Source organism: Coprinopsis cinerea (assembly GCF_000182895.1).
Source record: "Coprinopsis cinerea okayama7#130 chromosome 5 map unlocalized cont3.5, whole genome shotgun sequence".
Classification (NCBI taxonomy): domain Eukaryota; kingdom Fungi; phylum Basidiomycota; class Agaricomycetes; order Agaricales; family Psathyrellaceae; genus Coprinopsis; species Coprinopsis cinerea.
In genome coordinates this window covers 1,469,238-1,488,621 of record NW_003307540.1, presented here as the reverse complement: position 1 = coordinate 1,488,621, position 19,384 = coordinate 1,469,238, and the positions used below count along the sequence as shown (strand labels likewise).

Genomic DNA, 19,384 nt, shown 5'->3' with positions numbered 1-19,384 from the left:
AGGTTATGAGGAAACGTCTATAATACCCTGTGCGCGACCGACTCGAAGGAAGTAGACCTTGAGAGGTTGGCGAATCTCGGGAGGAATGTCCCTTGAGAGAAGCTCGACAGCCAGAGGATAGATCGCATGAAGGAACGTATTGAACTGGGGGCGCGGCAACTCAGTCACGGATCCTATTCAAGAGTTTCTTGGGCTTACCGCGTTGTCATCAAATCGACCGAAGCCATCCAGAATCTCTGCCACAACTGGGTTCCAAGCATAGATATTCTTGGCTTGCGTATCGGGGCGCAGCTTGTTGTAGTCTCCGAGAACGCCTAAAGCCAGACTACGTGTACAAGTCGGTTTCATGCAAAATGTTGTAATTTGGATAGTACTCACGGAAGTAACCTCTCAGCAACTTGGTGGCGGTAGGGACGATAATCGGGGCGATTGTCATAATACATTCGAAGCAAGACATTGACAAGAGTTGCGGCACTGGTCGATTCCTGCTTCAATAGATTAGGCAAGTGCCTCATGAAGCCTGTGCTTGTGGATAAGCAAGAGAGCTGAAATCAATCTTGAGTTTTACTGACCAACTTTCCACAGTTCCGTTCTCAATTGCTTGTCGTCGTTAAACGAGCGAGCGAACTGATAACTGTGGTCAAGGATGCCCATGATCTTCAGCAACTGATCCGGAGGAATAGCGCTGTAGAACTCTTCGTTCTTGAGCAAATCGCTGGTCATCTCGATCAATAAAAGCTGTAGGATGCACTTGACGATGATTTGGCCAAATATCTGCTGCCTGACTTGGGCTGTCATTGGTTGATCATGATCCAGCCGCTCATGGTTGGGTGAAAGGGGGGCAGGGACGATAGTGGTGCCGTCATCATTATCTATACGATTGTGGGTGAATCGACGAAAGGTGAAGGAACAAAGGGGACACCCACTTGGTAGTGTTGCATTAGACTCGGACGTCAGGACGCTTTCGGCCCTCAAATTCTCGTCGAAGAGCTGGTGGGGGGTCGTAGTTCGGAATAGACGAACGAAGGTCGCCGACACCTTTTCCCAACGTTCAGGGCTCAGCCTAGTTACATTGGTTTCTAACAGTTGCTGCAAACAAGAGGTGCCAATTTGAGAGAACGCTTTGTTTTCTGTTGCGACGTTAGTTGGAGAGTCTCGGCAAAGGTTCCAGGCACTCACCCTGGCATATGCAGACCGATAGCAATTCCAAAAGACCGTCCAGTAACCTCTCCAGGATTGAAAAATGGAAGGTGAAGAGCTCGATGAGAGCACGAAGCGCCTGGAACATCGTCGATTGCAACCAGACACTCATGTCTTCTTGGGAATGGAACCGTGATAGATCATGCTTGTTCTTAAGGATGGCGAAGATAGGGAACAGAAGTTCTTGGCAAACGGTGTCCCAGAACTCTGCTGGGAAGGTCGTCCCATACACCTTGAGCGCGCTGAAGAGTGATTCCAGGGCCCTATGGAAGACTTAGACGGGCAATTCGGGGACCGAGGGAAGTGGACGTACAGTTTTTGGACTTCTAGATCGTGCGCGTTCATGATTATATCGTAGAATCCGAAAAGCACCGGATACCAGTACTTGATCATGCCGTCGTCCATGGGCTGGTCTGGGTCGTGGGCAATATTTTCTGTGCTAAGCCCACACTCTGGGCTCTTCAACATAACCGGAATAACATCCCTAAGCATGGCAATTGCTGAAAGGCTGATCTTCTGCAACTTGGAAATCTTGCAGAAATCAGTAATACAGACGGTCAGGTCTGCGAAGGCGCCGTGCTTAACGATGGAGGGAAAATGAGTCGCGTTCACGTTCTTTACGATGTCGAAAGCCGAGATGACGATGCCTTCGATCTCAAGAGCGTCGGGTGCACGCGAAATATCGATTCCTTCCATCACTTTCGATGCTGCACTGAAGACGCCAAACATAGTCCTCCAGCCGGAACGAAGGTTATGTACTTTGGCCTGAATCATTTGATGAAGACATTGCAAAACCTGTGGATGGGAGCGGTCAATGCGACGGCCTCAATTGTCATGAAGAAGCGCACCATGTCTCGGATGTCGGTGGACCTATTGTGGATCATGGTATATTCGAAAGGCTTCAGGAAATCCTTTTGGAATTTGAAGTGAGGTAATTCTTCTTTCTCCAAGAATCGCACGGCGAGCTGGCGCAGGGCATCCAATGCGAAGCTGGCAACGACAGCATTTGGATGAGTGCAGACCTAAGGGGAAACAGTCATTAAGCCATTAAGACCAAGGCCACTTCTGAGAGAGATCAAGTACCTGGTTGAAGTGTTCACCGAGAATCTCCCAGAGGTTGGACCACTCGAGACGGATACGGTTCATGTTGTAATACGAGATATCGACCAACTTTTGAAGACTAAAAAGACGAGGATGCGTAGAATTTCCAGACGATTGGATCTCCTCCCACGATACGTCGCAAAGAGCGCGAACAAAGTCGACGATTGCAGTCTGCGAAATTCTCAATAAACTAGGAGCTGCACCGTTTGCAGATTTTGGAACTTACCCCTGAGAGATAGTGGCTGAGAGAGAAAACCATATCAGCAGCTACTGTGATGTGTGTAGATCGGCTTTGGCTTGCCAACTCCTCATTGGGCACTCGCTTGGAGCGTCTGTGAAACCGGAATGAGGTCCTGTACATTGATGCGACAAGAGTAGACGTACCCCTTCCCGCCCGCGTCGACGCCGTCTGGACCCGTTCCAATTAACTGCATGTGTTCCAGCTGACTGACACATTTGAGCACCTCCCTCCAGGAAGCCTTCAAATTATTGCCGTCATGGACAGCGACATCAAGCAAAGCTTTGATGGCCTCCATGTTCTTGATCTTCATTTCACCCAGGTTGTTGAGGAACGTGAACTTCGCCAGTGTGGTCACGAAGGCATTGCGCTGGAGGTCCAAGTCGAATGTGCACACAATTCGAATGGCATGTCGAAAACCTTCGAGGCACAGTTCCACAACCTGCAGATCGTCCGTCTCCTGCAAGGGGTTTGATAGGCCCGCCAGGAAGGGCATCCAGGCGACTTCGAACATGGGACGAATGTGAATGGATTGGGAGGCACTGTAGAACTGATCACTCTGTTTCGAGTTTTTTCGTTGGCTTCGAATCATAGTGAGAAGTGTCTGGAATACGATCAGCCCAGTCCCATATTAAAGGACAGCGGACCTACCTCAGTTTTGTTGGACATTCCGCTCGTTTGCAATACATATGCTTCTTTCTGAAGGTCACGGCCAACGCTGGCCAATGCCCCTGCAATCCCAGCGTGACCTTGAAGCAATTTCGCTTCGATCTCATCGTTCATGACAATTTCATTGGAGACAATGTCATCAAAGATTGAAGACAAAAGATCCTCTGGCAAGTCTGAACCATCGTTGATGCCACGGTTGTTCTTGATGAAATCGGTTTTCGTCATCCTCTTCTTGACCTGAGGATTGTGAGCATCGGTATTCAACATGATGACTGAATAACCGAGAACATATGCGGCATCTATCAAGACGTTAGCGGTCACGTCCCAGTCTCGAGATAAATAACACCAACCAGCGTTGGCGAATGGCGTCTTGGCATTGCCGTTAATGTATCGTTCAGCGAACTTCAGCAAGAAGCGATCGATCTTTTGGGCTTCACCGGGCAGCCTGAATGCTTGAAGGAAATGTCGGAGAGAATCAACGAAGAGAGTGTCTTTGAAGTCCATCATGTCGACGAAGGCGTGCATGATCGCAACATGCTCTTCATCCCTATAGAGATTGGTTGGTCTTGGTCAGGGGAGGTGAGCATCAAGTTACTCACCCTTCTCCGAGGTATTCACCGAGCATCGTCTTGTTCAAGCCATCCGTTTCATGGAGGAAGGTCGCGATGCACTTGGGATTGTTGTCTGGGATGAAGCCATTCTCAATCAAGAATTGAATCCCCTGGAAGACGATGAGGGAGGTGTCATAGAATAGTTCGACAGTGTAGACTTACTCGCTTTGGTTTAAAATTGAACTTCTTGATCCCTTCAAGCAATGCCGTCTTCCTTTGCTTAGCACTCTCAAACCGGCTTGGGTCGTCTGTAGGTTCAGGAGTGGATAACCTGAGATCTCCGCTGCTCCCAGTGGTAAGACGCTCCGAGATGGAAGGGGTGTCCCGACGAGACTCTTCCCCATTCTGTGACCGCGCCGATGAAGGTGTTTGGAAATCAGTGGGCTTCGCAACTGGCGGTGTTCCCCAGGCCACGAGGGACCGTAGCACGGCCACAAGACACTCTAACGCTTGACGTTTGATCTGGGTTTCAGATAGGCCCAATGTGGACGTGTCTAACGTCCCAGAGGCAGCCAATACACCGCCGTTCAACGAGTTGGCAGCATGGGCTTGGTTCCTAGGCCCCGGGCTCAGACCTGGGCTGGGAGGTTCTGGCAGCTTGTTGCTGGCGCTGGGGGCGACATTCGTGGTGCCGAACTTGGATATTATATTCATGAGGCTGGAAGCGACATCAGCTTCACCGCATAAACAAATACACGGACACCAACCGTTCGTAAATGTTATCCACGGCCCGTTCATCGCAATCATAGTTCAAGTAAATCTCCACCAAGGCCTGCGGTTCTTGGCATAACCGGGCGAGCATCCCAAGGATGACTGCCTTTTGTCGCAGGGTAGAGGTCTTCATCTCAAGGATGGGAATATAAATTTCATGCAAGAGAACACCGATTTCCGTCTGCAGGTTTAAAACAAATTAGCCCCGGATATCATGGCCAGAAGACGCTTGTTTGCCCTACCTTGAGCTGGGCTCGCATACTATACAAGGCTCGCCAGAAGATCTCGACACTGAGCTCGAACACCGCGGGGACTGGACTGGGCGCATTGCGAGTAAGAGACTGCAATAGGTGCGGAGAGATTTGTTTGTCAAATGTAACAGTGTCTTGGGTAGAACTGGAGTAGATGATCGAGGCGGGGTCCACGAGTAGAGCCATGTGCTGATTCAAGACATGAAGAATCAACTGCAGTGACATAACCTTGCTTCGGTACGTATGTGCCTTGGGGTCTTGCTCACTGGTAACGAATTAGCATGACACGGGGGGAAATCCTATGAAAGGTCTTACTTTTCGGGTGGAATCGGTTTGAGAGACAACTTGCATAGGGCACGGAAAATCAGGAAAGCGTCCTTCAAGAACAGGTCTCGAAGGGTCAGTTGGTGCACCGTCATCCTAGGCGCCAAAAGCCCTGGATTTGTCGAGCTACTTGCAGTCCAAGTTGAAGATCGATCGTCGTTGGTGTGCACTGACTGGCCATCTGCAAGGACGGATTCTCGATCTTCCTCAGGTCTCGGCAAGCTCGTCGAGGATCCCACAGACTCTGTTGTCACAGACGACTGGCTTCCTGTTGGTTCGCCATGTTGTCCGACCATGGGAATTTGTGGAAGGGCTCCAGATTCGCGCCTGGGTGAAATGGGTAGGCTCTCCGTGCTATGGTGGGATGGAGTCAGCTGGTGTTCCCGATTTCGACCTTCCAGCTTGCAGCGGTTGAAGACGTGGTCGACAATTTGCGTGAGGCTGCCTTGGGCCAGCATCTGGATCTGGGGGCTTGTACTTGTAATGTAGACATTGTAAACGGTTCGCACTGACTGCAGCAGGGAGTGGTGATGAACAATGGTCGTTTGCGATAGAACCAGTCCGAGGAGAGCTTTCACAATCTGGACTGACACTGTGTCAGAAGTGCTCTCGTTGTGGCATGATGCGATAGTGTGCGCGACCAAATCCACGAGAGAAGGTTGGGGCGGGGAGTCCTGCGAGCTCTTGATTGAAGAGCGACGGTTAGGGTTGGGAGAAGGAGGCGGAGAAAAGGTGTTGGATGGCGCGTCATCGTTTTCCTCGGCGAAGAACGAGTATGAAACGAGCTTGGATATGCAATCCAAACTCGCGATCACAAGCTTCTCGTTCTGGGTTTCGCATGCTAGGCGGAGAGGTTCGAGGATTTCTCGAGCGTGGTCTATGGCTTGGTTAGTCTGAATGAGCTCCAGCGCCTTTTGAATTCCTTCTCGAAGCGGTGCAGATCGTTTTGCTTCCTTGGAGGAAGCAATGGTTTCCAAAGCCGACGAGATTAGGGATACGGACATATTGGACCCTCTGGAGGTCGTCATAGACCTTCTATGTGCGGTAGAGGTGGTACCGCTGGCAACTGATAATGTAGGAGACTGTGGTCGCGAATCATGTCGGCCATTGAGTATTGGGTTGGGTATCGAGGATGGTGGAAGAGGTGGAAGGGTGTTGTCGCTATCGCTGACAGTGGTGGGGGGCTTCTCGGGAATCGCGGGAGGGACGTCATCCATTTCGCCTTGCTGCGGTTCAGTATTGTTGGCTGGGATCTCTTGGGATGCCTGCTCCTGGTGTTGGGTCTGTGGACTGCCTGCGTCATTATCCGTTTCCGTTGTCAAGGGTTCAACGGCGATATCTTCCATGTTCTCCTCCGTGGATTGAGCTGATGTCTCAACCTCTTCGATTGGAATTGGTTCTTCTCCTTGTTGGTCGCTGGCATCCTGGGCAACGTCACTTGGCGGCGATGGGACCGTGTCTGCAGCGATTAGCGCATGGTCCTGTCGGGCTGGAGACGACGGTGTATTCTCGACGTGGCCATCCATTCAAAGCCTGAGGTCTTGACCCGTGTCGAGGCAAGTTGAGGGGAAACAAGTTGTGACACTGACAGGACCGAGATGTTCGCTAAATGAGCTTTAGGCAACAGCCGCTAACGAGTCTCGTACAAACAAAGCCGCTTTGTTTGGCCGAGATCAAAAATTATATCTTTGCTAGATACCTCCACCCATGATCCCTTCAGGCGCTTCAGCAGCGGTCCTAAAGCCTTCAGATCCTATTCCAAACGATGCTGTACCAATAGAGGGGCCCAGTTTTGACACACCGATCTCATTCCAGGATTTTGTTGGAAGCTATGAACGTATAGGTTTCCAGGCCAGCAGTTTCGCGACTGCAGTCAATATCGTTAACAAAATGGTACGGATGATTTAATAGACCATAGGCATTAGTTCTAACCCCTGACAGAGAAAATGGCGTCTCTCTGACGAACCGATCTCACCAGACGAATCGGATGATTACCTAGACCCCCAAGTTCGCGCTAATACGCGGTGCAACATCTTCCTAGGCTACACCTCCAACCTCGTATCCTCTGGTCTCCGGGAAATCATCCTATACCTTGCCAAACATCGGATGATCTCTGCAATTGTGACGACCGCTGGCGGTATTGAGGAAGACTTTATCAAATGCCTGGGCAAGACATACCTCGCCGACTTCAACCTCGACGGTGCAGCCTTGCGGAAACAAGGAATGAATCGCATTGGCAACCTCATCGTTCCCAACGACAACTATTGCAAGTTCGAAGATTGGCTAACTCCCCTACTCGACCAAATGCTTCTCGAACAGAAGGAGAATGGAACTATCTGGTCACCTAGTTCCTTCATCCGTCGACTGGGAAAAGAAATCAACAACGAAGAGTCTATCTACTATTGGGCCTACAAAGTGACTAGAACGCTTTTCACCCTGGAGTAAACTTACTCTTGTGATCCAGAACGATATCCCAGTCTTCTGTCCCGCTTTGACGGACGGTTCGATTGGTGACATGATTTACTTCCACTCCTTCAAAAACCCTGGTTTCGTTCTGGACATCGTTCAGGATATCCGAAATCTGAATGAACTCGCTCGCAAGTCGCGGAAAGCCGGGATGATTATCCTCGGGGGAGGAGTTTGCAAGCATCAAATCGCGAACGCAATGTTAATCGTGAGTTGACTGTTCCCTCATGTGTTTCACCGTTGCTGACACTTTTACTCCAGCGAAATGGTGCTGACTATGCAGTCTACATTGTGAGCAACCCCTTCAACTTTGGGCCCCGGTTTACTCACCCACCTATCTGAAAACTTAGAACACTGGCCAGGAATTTGACGGCTCAGACTCTGGCGCCCGCCCTGATGAAGCCGTCTCGTGGGGGAAAATTAGAGCAGGGGCAGAGTCTGTCAAGGTGCGTCCCCTAGGACTCTGAGCTCTTCATTTACTGACCGTACATCAGATCTACGCAGATGCGACCTTGGTTTTCCCTATGCTTGTGGCAGCAACATTCGCAGAAGGAACCATAAAAGCATAAAATTATCCGTAATGACACATGTGCCAAAAACATAGAGATATTGCTGATCCACAGTTATATCGAGTCCCGCCCCGCTAGTCCTCAAAGTTCCTCCGACCACAGCAATAGGTCGTCTCTCAACAATTGAAGGATGCTTAAGGAATCCCTTAATGATTGGTCCAGCGTGATATTGGATGGATCCAGACATTGGACGGCGTCGTCGAAGGCACTCTTGGCCAGGTGGCAAGCTCTGTCTGGGCTCTTGTACACGTCTGTGTGACGACATTAGGGTCGTGACTCGGAAGGAATGTGCAGGGTACTTTCCGTGATAGAAGACAGAGAAGTTGAGAGCGAGGCCCAACCGGGTGGGGTCCAGTGGGTCTAAATTATTCAGGGCGCGCTTGTAGGCCATCCTGTAGGCTTGGTGCGACGACTCGCCATACCTCTTTCGCTCCTCTTCTGGACCGAATTCGGCGAGGTAGCGATAATAATCGCCTTTCCTATACTGACGCGTTACTTACAGTCGTGCGCACAAGTTCTAGAAACCCACATTTTTGAATAAAAGACAGCCTCTTCTCCTGGTTTGGCAGCCAGGAGGAGATATCGGTCAAGAAGTTCGATAATGTCATTGCAAGTGACGACGAGTTCCTTCTCGATCTTCCTCTTCTGCTGACGCATGAGGCCCAGCTCTCGACGCCTCTTGGGGTTACTCGAGCCTATAGAAGCTGCGGCGGATTCGAGGCAGTCGATCGTCCTCCAACTATTCCGAAGGTTGTTGGTCAAGTTTTTGTAGGCAACGGACAACAAGCTTCTTTCTTCTGGTGTGAGTTGTGCATTGAACGCGTAGACGATAGTCTTGATCTCGGCGACCACATCTTCAGAGAACATACAAGGACCTTTGTCGGAATCATTTGCCAAATTTCAAAATCGGACTGACCTTGGTACCTCTCAGCCTCGACAGCAAGTTCCGCAATTGTTACGCACGCTGCGCGGTTAATAGAACGTCTGGCCTAGTACAATAGAGTCATTCCAGGACCCAGGGGACGTCGGGAGTTGTGGGGCAAGTGGGGACTTACGGAAACCATGGCTGGGGTGCTCGAGTTCTTCTGTGCCGTTTAACCTTTCCTCTCGCTTATATCTCTCTGAAGATCGACGAAACCCTTGCCCTGCTCACACCCTGGCCGGAACGATCTAATGTTTTAAAGCACGTTAGGTTGCTGACTTGCACGAGTATGTCGCGAGGACTCGTTTACAACGCGTGTTAATGTGACTGCCCGTGTTCTTTCGGACCAGAGAATAGGACACTCCATCCGATACCATCGATCACAAGAACGGGTGATAACTAACTGGGCGTTCTCATCAAGATGTGGTAGGAATTAGTTTCATCGATTTGCCCTGAATTGTCGGTTGTATGGCGATGTAATCTTCCCTGGGCAACGTTTCAACTTTACCCCAGACTTTGGTGGCCTGTTCCGCTAACAGGTGACCGGTGACGAGTCACGGTCCTTTATCGAGGTAAATTAGCTTTCTTTGGCGCCTATCGATGTTTAACCTCGCTTAGTAGACCACATGTAAACCGTTTTGAATTTTGAATCTGATTGATTGCTGTTAGGTTTGGCACACTGCTCTGGGCTCAAGGGGCACTTCCTTGTGATCAGAAGCGAATAGCTCTGGGTTGAGGGTGTTGCAACGGAGCAATTTCTGGAGTAAAACGATGCTTTTGGATTGACAGCCTGAAGCTAACGCCGTGATACAAAGGAATGGAATTGTGGTAACGGAGGCATCAAATCAGAACGGGTCGTAGAATGTTCGATGAACCAGCGACAAAGAGGACAAGGCAATTATTCCTCCCATACGGCGAGCCATGCTTCGCCCACTCGTTACGTCGCATCTTGTTACGCCGTGGAAAGGCGTCGCAGAAGCAGGATTTCTCCGTCTGGGTGTAGAACAGTCAGAGCTACATCTGGCATGGGCGCATGGGACGGTGAACAAACCTTGAGCGAAGTCAGTCTCCGCCATAACAAGAAGCGCGATGGACGCGCGTGCACGAAGGTCGACTGGACGCTGGGAGGAACTGGTCAACTAATGAGAGGTTAACTTGGTCAATAATTGGTTACACTGGGGTGAGAGGAAGACCCACCTCAGTCGGCGACCAATGTCCAACGGGGACACTTGTCCTCAATTCGAGGTTGGTGGAAGAGAAATAAGAGGATCTGGCTGACAACAGCTTCGAGTTGTCGTATTTAAAGAAATCTCATTCTCCGACCCGGAACAACCGAGTTTGGATGACCGTTGGAATCTCTACTCCATTGAGAATGAGGAGATGCATGCTTTGTCTGCGATGAGCTAGCGATAAGACCAGAGTGATTGATGTCGGCCGATATTTGAACGAAGGAGTATTCTAAGAGATCCTCTCGTGTGATTTGGGAAACGAGGGGGTCTTTTTTCAGACAACCACCAGCAAAGGTTCACGGGAGAACAGGTTGTCAGTTTATCGAGATCCAGAAGGCCATCTTTGTTCAAGGAGACGTCGCGTAAACGCCGCAAGCGACCGTGAGGTTCATATTGTTATTACATAGTTGGTGGTGGACCGCAGAGGCTGCTGGGTTCCAGTATGAGCGGGCAGAGGCGGGCAGGGCAGGATCCTCAATGGATGAAGGCGAAGTTGTCTTGTGCGGGGACCAAGCGGGGACGGCATGAGCGGCATCCTGCACATGTATACGTAATGGGTTCGTGACTTGCCGATGGCATCAATTGCTGACAATTCTTTGGACAGGTTCAGCATCGCACTCAAGAGTCATCGCAGAGAGCAACATCCATCACTTCTTTCACGCGGAGAGGCAGTGTGTAAAGAGTGGTTTGTTAGTGTGAAGAGGGTGCAGGAAGGTGAGGCCTAGGTCCCGACCAGTTGTGACTGTGGTGGTTATCGTGCTTATTGGTTCCTGATTGCATTCATATAGATCAGATTTGTTTCGAAGAGTATGGCGTACCAATTTTCAAGGAAGGGGTGCTTCAAATGCGGAAACCGTGAGCGCTTTCTTCACATATCTTGGGACACGTGCTGATTCAATCTATGTCTTTCAGTGGGTCATATTGCGGAGAATTGTACCTCTGACCAGAGGTTGTGTTACAATTGCCGTCAACCAGGTCACGAATCTTCCGCCTGTCCTTCTCCCAGGACAGTCGCGGCCAAGCAGTGCTACTCTTGCGGAGGGGTTGGCCATATCCAAGGTTCGCATTCCCTTGTCGCTCATTTCAGATTGGAGCTAACAACTGGACAGCTGAGTGCCCCAGCTTGAGGCAACAGAACAACAACCAAAAATGCTACGCAAGTCTTTCTTGAGAACCATTATCAACACGCCTACTGACATGAACTGTTTATCCAGAACTGCGGCCGATTCGGCCATTTCGCTCGTAACTGCAATGCCAATGTTGGTGGCTTCGCTCCTCGAGCTCCTGCTGCGGGTCGCGGCTTGAATACTTCGACTTTGCCCCCGGTCAAATGTTATCGATGCGGTGGACCCAACCATATGGCGAGGTGCGCTTCAATTCCGCTTGCCCTTCATTCATCAGTAGCCATTAATGTGCTTGTGCGCCTGGATATAGGGATTGCCTTGCCCCTGCTGGAACCAGCGTTGGGGACAACGTTCCCACTGGTCCCAGCAACATTAACAAGAACAAGACTTGTTACAAGTGCCAACAAGAGGGCCATGTGAGTCATCCTTATACCGAAAATTTCTCCCCGCTCACGAGGTTCTCTAGATTGCGAGGGATTGCCCTGAAGCGTCCGAGTACGTTAGTTAGATCCGGAAGCCAGTCTGCTATGCGTGTACCTTAGCTTGAGCGCCTCGGTCGTATGATTGCTTTTCTTGCCAGTAAGAACGGGCATATCTATTATCTCCCATTTGCAGCACATCTTGCCGTGTCATTTTGAGACGACGTGTGTTCAGGTAGAACTAGTCAGAGAATGACATGACGTAGACCGAATTTTGGGGGTTGGAAGAGCTTCTTTTGAACCGTGTCCATACCTCGACCGCGCGCGTTGGAGCTTTTCGCATTCGATGCCCACCTATAAGTTTTACAATTCATTGGGATAATATATCAAAAATCTTGAGAGTCATTTACAAGGAAAGACGTCCCCCGTTCAGCTTCATGAAGAGTGCGCTTCCCAACGGAGGCAGAAAACAGGTGTAAATAACCGTGTCGCGTTCCGAAGTCCGCTTGACCTTGACAGTTTGACCTCGGAAGCTCTCCAAGAGGATGCTGGCTCTCCTTCCCAAGTGCAGGGCACCTCAAATTGCCTGCAGCCTACATCGCTCAATATTCAGCTTACCAGACCTATCCAAATTCTCTCCATTACCACCCAGCGGGCCCCAGAAATATTCGGAGCGCAAATGTCTTCCGTGCGTCGCCTTCTGGTGGATTGTTGTGATCCACTGACATTCGACTATTTCGAAAACCTTCCACAGATTCAGTCAAAAGGAGCTGTATGACGTTGTTGCGGACGTCGCCTCATACCCTAAATTTGTTCCATTCTGCACCGGTTCGCGCATTCTAACGAAACCACCAAGAGTTACGAGCACAGGCCAGCAAATCACGGAAGCCGAATTGACCGTTGGTTTCCTAGCATTGAAGGAGAGCTATGTCAGCACTGTGACCTGTACACCCCACAAATCCGTCGAGGTAGTTGTCGAATTCATTCTTTACGGCCGTTCTTGGCGTACAGCATTTCTGAACTAGAGCACAGGCCGAGGCAACCTCGTCGTCTCCTCTATTCAAAACTCTATCGACCATCTGGCGGTTCGAGCCTCAAACTAGACCAGGGACGCGTCCTGAAGACTCGAAATCGACAATGGTACACCTCGACCTTGTCTATGCTTTTGCAAACCCACTGCACGCTACAATCTCCTCGCAGTTCTTTGGACAAGTATCACAACTCATGATCAAGGCGTTCGAAGACCGATGTCACCAAATATATGGGCGGAGACGATAGACCGTTTAAGACTATACCATAATATACCATTTAATCTACAACCACGTTGGGGGGTGCAAATGTAGAACCTAGAGCTTCGCTACGGTCTTTGGAATCCCAATGACATACCCCAGGCGGGGGAAGTGGCATCTGACCGTGCCCTTCTTGGCCACAATCTCCAGCACGACCTCTTCCGTGCTCAAAGCCACCAGTTTGCCGGTTGTGGGGTAGCTCCGTCCTATTGATTACGGTCAGGTTGTTCAATCTGTGATCTCAGGTAGAAGTTGGCGACATACCTGTATCATCTGGGGTTACGGAAACAACGTCGTTCAACTTCACTCCAAGACGCTGGGCTTCTGTAGTATCAAATCCGACAATGGAATAGCCTTCGTGAGGGGAGGAGAAAACGAGGTTCCCTGCTTCAGCACCATTGATTACAGTCGGCTTTTGATGGTGGTCTTTGAGATAAGCGGTCAGCGCGGATAGCCACTGGAATGTGTTTGTTAGCTTTGGTTCGGTCACGGAACGGCGCTGAAACTCACTTTATGTGTTAGAGGGAAGCGCCCATCCTGGCGCAGGGGTTTGGCAGCAGGGAACCCAAGGGCCCATGCCAAAACGAAATGAATGGATATATCAGCAAGGGAAGGGGCCTGCGTGTCAAACAGCCAGGTGCGACCGTCCTTCAATTGCTCTTCAACAAGCACCTGTCTCGAAGTTACTTCGTTTTTCCATGATATGAACACAGGGTGTGACTTGCCATATGGGAGGAAAGTTGGGCAAGAGCCTTGTCTCTTGAGGCAACAATAGCCTTTACATTCATTGGGGCACCGCTAAACTGCGACATCCTAAGCTCGATGAGCATCAGGGTGATGATTAGAGTACACACCTCGCTTCTATCTTTGAGAAAGGCCGGGGGAAGCTTCTCCCATGGCAGCAACAACGCGGCGACGGAGAAGAGAGAGCGGTCAATGTAAAACTTGGAGAACGCCTTGATCAACCCAGTATCGGGGGTCCCTCCGTTGTTTCTGGCAGGGAATAGAGTTCCAAAGCCCTGGCTCGCTGGGAATCTCCGCTCAAGGGTGGACACGATGAGACTGAGATAATAGGTTAAGATGGACACATGACTTCATTTTAAGAGATTGAACCAACGATGTGTCGCAGTAAATGTCGTTTCCGATTGCGAGAATTGGGATTCGTCGATAAGGGATGCCTAGAATGTCTGCGACCTCGGGTCGTGGCAAGACAGGAGAAACCTAGGAGAAGTATATCGGTATTCTGCGTCAGACATGCGGTTGCAGCACGCACCGAGACGATTTGGTGGGGTATTCTCTTCAACGTAAGGGCATTGTCGACCTTGTGGGCGTAGGGAGACCCCTCGTAACTGCATGGCTCTTAGTCCACAGCGGACTTGGAGGATGGAGAATGCGCTCACCGGTAGAGGATAACTGGCAGACTCATGGTGGTTGAAGAAGGAGGTATAGGAGTATGGGCAATCAAGGTCGGCGCTTTAGAATGGGCACCGGCAATTGGATGAGCGTTACCCGGAGGAAGTCCTGGGACGCCCGTGTGAGACGCTCAGGCATTTTCGGGCGATTTAGTGAAACGATTCGCAGAGTCTCGAGAGATGATATTTGTTCTTTACGCATAATTGCAATGCTGTGGAAGAGAGTTGTGGAGACAATTAAGGCGGTGAGGGCGGTCAGGGAGTACTGCCACTTTGGAACATTTTCTCACGTGGATACGGAGGCCCAAGCGACAGCTCGAAATAAGAGGATTTAAAAAGCAACCGCCATCTTCGTGTCTATACCCTTCCTTACTTCGTTCCTTTAATTGCTGGTCAATTCATATCCCAGAATGACTGACCGTCCTCCTCATCCACACTCAGACAACTCTCGCGCTCCCAGCCCATACGGCGACCCCTTTTCCGACAATCCAAATCCCCGTCACATCCACTTCGCCCAAAGCAATGCTTCTCTAGCTAGTCGCCCGGGCATGCCTCAGCCCTTTGGCCCTTCCTCATCCACACATGATCTCTCAAATCCAGAGCAGCCCTACGACGATGATTACATGGAGAAGCAGCCGCTCACTGGCGGTCAGTTCGCTGGTGGCTTCTACCCGCCCCCACCACCGTACGTCAATTGTCTTTCCTGTCGTTTTTGTCTCCCGTTCTCATTATCGATTCCTCGCTTCATCCAGAGTCCCTGATGAGCAGGGATATATCCCAGGTCGACCTGGCTCAGTCATGTCATCGACCACCACTGAGAGAGAGTGGAGGAGGCGTCAGACCATTAAGCGGGGTGTTACCCGTGCTGTCAGGCTCACAAAGGGAAATTTCATCGCTGAATATCCAGTGCCAACCCCCGTTTTCTCTGCCATCGAAGCACAGTACACTAACACTAAAAGCACCGAATTCTCGTGAGTTATTTATAGCTCATCGCGCTCGACTGCGACTGACCACTTCACAGGCATATGCGCTACACCGCGGCTACATGCGACCCTGACGAGTTCACAGAAGCCAATGGCTGGACCTTGCGCACAAAGTTGTATAACCGTCAGACAGATCTGCTGATCGCGGTTACCTCGTACAATGAGGACAAGACCCTCTACGCCCGCACACTCCATGGTGTCATGTTGAACATCCGTGATATCTGTAAGACCAAGGCATCCAAGTACTGGAGGCGACATGCCGAAGAGGGACGCCCTGCATGGCAAAAGATCACTGTCGCTCTCATCGTCGACGGTCTCGAGCCCATGGACAAGAGCGTTCTAGATATTCTCGCCACTGTCGGCGTGTACCAAGATGGTGTCATGAAGAAGCAAGTTGATGGAAAGGACACCGTCGCCCACATCTTCGAGGTAACTTGTTTTCATCGCGCCCATCTGCGTTATATTAACCTGAATCAACAGTACACGACCCAGCTCTCGGTCGACGCGACGCCAGCCTTGGTTCTTCCCCAGCCCAACGACCCCAACAATTTGGTCCCCGTTCAGATTATCTTTGTCGTCAAGGCAAAGAATCAGAAAAAGATCAACTCTCATCGATGGCTGTTCAATGCTATTGGAAAGCAGCTCGATGTAAGTGGATACTGCGCTATTCTTTGATTTTGATCTAAGGTGCTGCGCTTTCCGATAGCCCGAAGTCTGTGTTTTGATCGATGCCGGAACCAAACCTGGCCACAAATCGATTTACTATCTTTGGGAAGCGTTCTACAACGACCCCAACCTCGGTGGATGCTGCGGTGAAATCCATGCCATGATCAAGGGTGGCAAGAAGTTGCTCAATCCTCTTGTCGCGGCTCAGAACTTCGAGTACAAGATGTCCAACATTCTAGGTAATCGAGCAACGCCCCTCTCCTATTGCCGTAAAACTGATCGTACTTCTCAGACAAGCCGCTCGAAAGTAGCTTCGGCTACGTGTCCGTGCTCCCCGGTGCCTTCTCTGCGTACCGTTTCAAGGCCCTTCTTGGCCGACCTTTGGAGCAGTACTTCCATGGTGATCACTCCCTAGCCGATCGCCTCGGACCCAAGGGTATTCATGGAATGAGTATCTTTACCAAGAACATGTTCTTGGCCGAGGATCGTATCCTCTGTTTCGAATTGGTGGCTAAAAAGGGGGATCGCTGGACTCTCACCTATGTCAAGCCTAGCAAGGCTGAGACTGATGTACCCGAGAGTGTTGCCGAATTGATTGGACAGCGTCGTCGTTGGTTGAACGGTTCTTTCGCCGCCTCAGTCGTGCGTATTCCCAGATCTTCAATCTCGTTCGCTGGATGCTAACCAATCATCCAGTACGCTCTTGTCAATTTCTTCAGTTTCTACCGATCCGGCCATGGCCCTATCCGCATGTTCTTTTTCCATATCCAAGCTATTGTAGGTCATCTGTCCTCACATCTGCACCGACGGCTGACTTTACCTTGACAGTACAACGTCCTGTCTCTCGTCTTCAGTTGGTTCGCCCTTGCCAACCTGTGGCTTACCTTCACCGTCATCATCGATCTCCTTCCTATGCAAGACCCCCCTGTCTACATTTTTGGCAACCAAGTCGCCACTCACTGGGTGAACTCGGTTTTCCGATGGATGTATCTCGGTTTCCTCGCCTTGCAATTCATTATGGGTCTGGGTAACCGTCCCAAGGGTGAACGTATCCCGTATACTGTTACTTTCGCGTATGTCCTCGACATCTTTTGTGCGATCATTGTTCTGACCTGTTGTTCGTAGGGCCTATGCTGTTCTCGCGGTATATCTTTTGGTTTGCTCCTTCTGGTTGACAATCAATGCGTTCCAGGTACGTCTTTGAATTCATTTGGTCATGATGTGGTACAAACAATGTCATTAGAGCATCCCTAAACAACTTGAGGGATTGGACACTGGAGAAGTCGTCGCTGCCATCTTCCAACCTCCGATCGGTGCTTTGATCGCTGCCATGGTCTCGACATACGGTATCTACTTGGTTTCGTCTATTCTCTATGTGCGTCTTTTCCCCTTCTTGTGCTGTCAATAATGCCTGACTCCCATGAAAAGCGTGACCCATGGCACATGATCTCGTCATTCGTTCAATACCTTTGCATCGCTCCTTCCTTCACGAACGTCCTCAACGTCTACGCCTTCTGTAACTTGCACGACGTTTCCTGGGGTACCAAGGGTAGTGACAAGGTCGATGCTCTGCCTTCCGTCTCTTCCAAGAAGAAGGATGCGGAATCTGCGATCGTCGAGGATAAGACACAAGCTCAAGAGGATGTCGACTCGGCCTTCAAGGAGACCGTCAACCGCGCGTTGGCCAAGATCGTGAAGAAGGATGAGGTCGAGAAGCCCACTCCAGACGATCAAAACAAGACTTTCCGTACTCGACTTGTTTCGTTCTGGATGCTTACCAACGCTGCGTTGGCTATCGGTATCTCTGATATCAACCGACTACCCAACGCCGATGACCCAGAGGCGGATTTGGCTCGCCTGAAGAAGAAGCAAAACATTTACTTCTCCATCATCTTGTATACGACCTTCTTGCTTGCTTTCATTCGATTCCTTGGTGTAAGTCACCTTTCCGTTTCCGGCCAGAAGCAGAGCTAACGTGTCCCTTTTTCCAGTGCTTGTACTATTTCTTCAAACGCAACCTCTTCCGATGCTTCCGCCGTGCTTAAATAGGCTAGTCCTATCCCTTCGTTCTTGCATGCTCACGATTCGTTCCGACTTTGTTTTTCTTGGTTTGGTTTCTTGGTTTGGCTTTGCGTTGGACATTCCATCTCTATCTCTCTCACTTGCATCCAATCTTTCTCTGCCCCCGTCTTATCTCATTGCTGTCTCTCTCTCTCTCGCATCCATGAGTTCCCTTTGTGACATCTTAGATATATCTCCTCTGCTACATACGCTCCGTTTAGTTACGACTACGACAACCTCATCCTTCGGACTTTCAGCGAGAGCTGCCTAATACTCTTTCCTTTCGTTGACATTGACATAGCGTCCGTAATCCATATTCAGATCCATTGGAATGATTCATGCGAATCCGTTAAATGAGCTGGTCGGTCCACGAGACGATCCGTCCACGGGGCGCTCGTCCACGTTGAATCCTTGTTGTCTGTAGAAGGCTGCGAGTTCCGGTGAACCTCCGAAGAGTTGGAGGGAAGGTGCTTCTTCCTGAACATTAGGGTCTAGGAGACTCTTTCGGCACATTGGACAGGAATCGTTCTGTTGATGGCTCAGTTAAAAGGTTCGGGTTGAGGTTGTGACTGAGGACCCACCCTGTCTTTGATCCATTTTGTTATGCTGCAGATGCGAGGTAGGGAAAACGGGGTATCAATACATATCGGCGAGATGAAGGTTTCGAAAGGGCCCCTCACTCTTTACGGCAAAAGATGTGCCCACATTGCCAGGGTTTGGACAATTTGGTGAGGCCGTGATGTTCGAGCGGTTGGGCGGGTGTGTCCATGGCGGAAGCTGTCTCTTCTTCCGCGAGAATGGCAAGGTATGGGACGTAACAGACTGAGCATGATCCATCTTTGCCACTTCACGTCAGCTCTTTGTCTAAGAGGCAGGGGGGACGATAGACCCGCCTCGTTCCCCAGCGGCAACCACCTCAGCTTCTGTCAGTCTCGGAAGGTCTTTCAGGAGGGCAGCAACACGACTTTTGTCCCAGATTACCATGTCAATTAATCCATCGATGGAATTCCATAGATGAGACTTACTCTTCAAAGCGATTCCGTCCAGGCATAATCACTGGCGTAGACGAGAATAGATCAAACAACAAACGTTGTTGAGCGCTCATGCCGTCGAAGGAGGCCATAGTCAAAACTCGAAAC

General features: G+C 50.3%; 8 protein-coding genes across 8 annotated transcripts; 3 read left to right on the top strand and 5 right to left on the bottom strand.

Moving 5' to 3' along the window:
* Positions 1-3: 3 nt before the first annotated feature.
* CC1G_00277 (Sec7p) lies at positions 4-6,631 on the bottom strand (the record flags this gene model as incomplete). Its single annotated transcript, XM_001837089.2, has 17 exons — positions 4-144; positions 199-325; positions 379-520; positions 573-872; positions 927-1,130; positions 1,180-1,463; positions 1,514-1,995; positions 2,049-2,222; positions 2,284-2,472; positions 2,528-2,633; positions 2,686-3,143; positions 3,191-3,755; positions 3,808-3,929; positions 3,982-4,477; positions 4,527-4,711; positions 4,773-5,046; positions 5,097-6,631. 17 exons carry the CDS (start codon positions 6,629-6,631, stop codon positions 4-6), a joined length of 5,784 nt encoding a protein of 1,927 aa, XP_001837141.2.
* Positions 6,632-6,812: 181 nt separating this feature from the next.
* CC1G_00276 (deoxyhypusine synthase) lies at positions 6,813-8,140 on the top strand (the record flags this gene model as incomplete). The annotated part of the gene is made up of 6 exons (XM_001837088.1): positions 6,813-6,998; positions 7,047-7,520; positions 7,570-7,779; positions 7,833-7,862; positions 7,922-8,017; positions 8,066-8,140. 6 exons carry the CDS (start codon positions 6,813-6,815, stop codon positions 8,138-8,140), a joined length of 1,071 nt encoding a protein of 356 aa, XP_001837140.1.
* A 146-nt stretch (positions 8,141-8,286) lies between these two features.
* On the bottom strand, positions 8,287-9,007 carry CC1G_00275 (SGF14A; the record flags this gene model as incomplete). The annotated part of the gene is made up of 3 exons (XM_001837087.2): positions 8,287-8,380; positions 8,440-8,619; positions 8,670-9,007. 3 exons carry the CDS (start codon positions 9,005-9,007, stop codon positions 8,287-8,289), a joined length of 612 nt encoding a protein of 203 aa, XP_001837139.2.
* An 814-nt stretch (positions 9,008-9,821) lies between these two features.
* On the bottom strand, positions 9,822-10,448 carry CC1G_14621 (hypothetical protein; the record flags this gene model as incomplete). The annotated part of the gene is made up of 4 exons (XM_002911144.1): positions 9,822-10,055; positions 10,114-10,201; positions 10,260-10,332; positions 10,396-10,448. The coding sequence occupies 4 exons, from the start codon at positions 10,446-10,448 to the stop codon at positions 10,015-10,017; spliced, it is 255 nt and encodes an 84-aa protein (XP_002911190.1). The 3' UTR covers positions 9,822-10,014.
* A 285-nt stretch (positions 10,449-10,733) lies between these two features.
* On the top strand, positions 10,734-12,073 carry CC1G_00274 (zinc knuckle domain-containing protein; the record flags this gene model as incomplete). Its single annotated transcript, XM_001837086.2, has 8 exons — positions 10,734-10,848; positions 10,896-10,962; positions 11,080-11,146; positions 11,204-11,350; positions 11,506-11,657; positions 11,726-11,831; positions 11,882-11,910; positions 12,070-12,073. The coding sequence occupies 8 exons, from the start codon at positions 10,734-10,736 to the stop codon at positions 12,071-12,073; spliced, it is 687 nt and encodes a 228-aa protein (XP_001837138.2).
* A 1,066-nt stretch (positions 12,074-13,139) lies between these two features.
* On the bottom strand, positions 13,140-14,557 carry CC1G_00273 (hypothetical protein). The gene is made up of 7 exons (XM_001837085.2): positions 14,524-14,557; positions 14,397-14,472; positions 14,241-14,344; positions 13,978-14,185; positions 13,634-13,921; positions 13,388-13,580; positions 13,140-13,329 (listed from the first exon to the last, which is right to left on the bottom strand). Exons 1-7 carry the CDS (start codon positions 14,547-14,549, stop codon positions 13,181-13,183), a joined length of 1,044 nt encoding a protein of 347 aa, XP_001837137.2. The 5' UTR covers positions 14,550-14,557; the 3' UTR covers positions 13,140-13,180.
* A 388-nt stretch (positions 14,558-14,945) lies between these two features.
* On the top strand, positions 14,946-18,405 carry CC1G_00272 (chitin synthase; the record flags this gene model as incomplete). The annotated part of the gene is made up of 12 exons (XM_001837084.2): positions 14,946-15,220; positions 15,288-15,506; positions 15,557-15,947; positions 15,999-16,166; positions 16,225-16,423; positions 16,477-16,826; positions 16,881-16,961; positions 17,013-17,257; positions 17,310-17,376; positions 17,428-17,559; positions 17,613-18,119; positions 18,176-18,405. 12 exons carry the CDS (start codon positions 14,946-14,948, stop codon positions 18,227-18,229), a joined length of 2,688 nt encoding a protein of 895 aa, XP_001837136.2. The 3' UTR covers positions 18,230-18,405.
* On the bottom strand, positions 18,381-19,357 carry CC1G_00271 (hypothetical protein). The gene is made up of 5 exons (XM_001837083.2): positions 19,271-19,357; positions 19,139-19,209; positions 18,926-19,082; positions 18,827-18,851; positions 18,381-18,773 (listed from the first exon to the last, which is right to left on the bottom strand). The coding sequence occupies exons 1-5, from the start codon at positions 19,348-19,350 to the stop codon at positions 18,582-18,584; spliced, it is 525 nt and encodes a 174-aa protein (XP_001837135.2). The 5' UTR covers positions 19,351-19,357; the 3' UTR covers positions 18,381-18,581.
* Between the last annotated feature and the right edge of the window lie 27 nt (positions 19,358-19,384).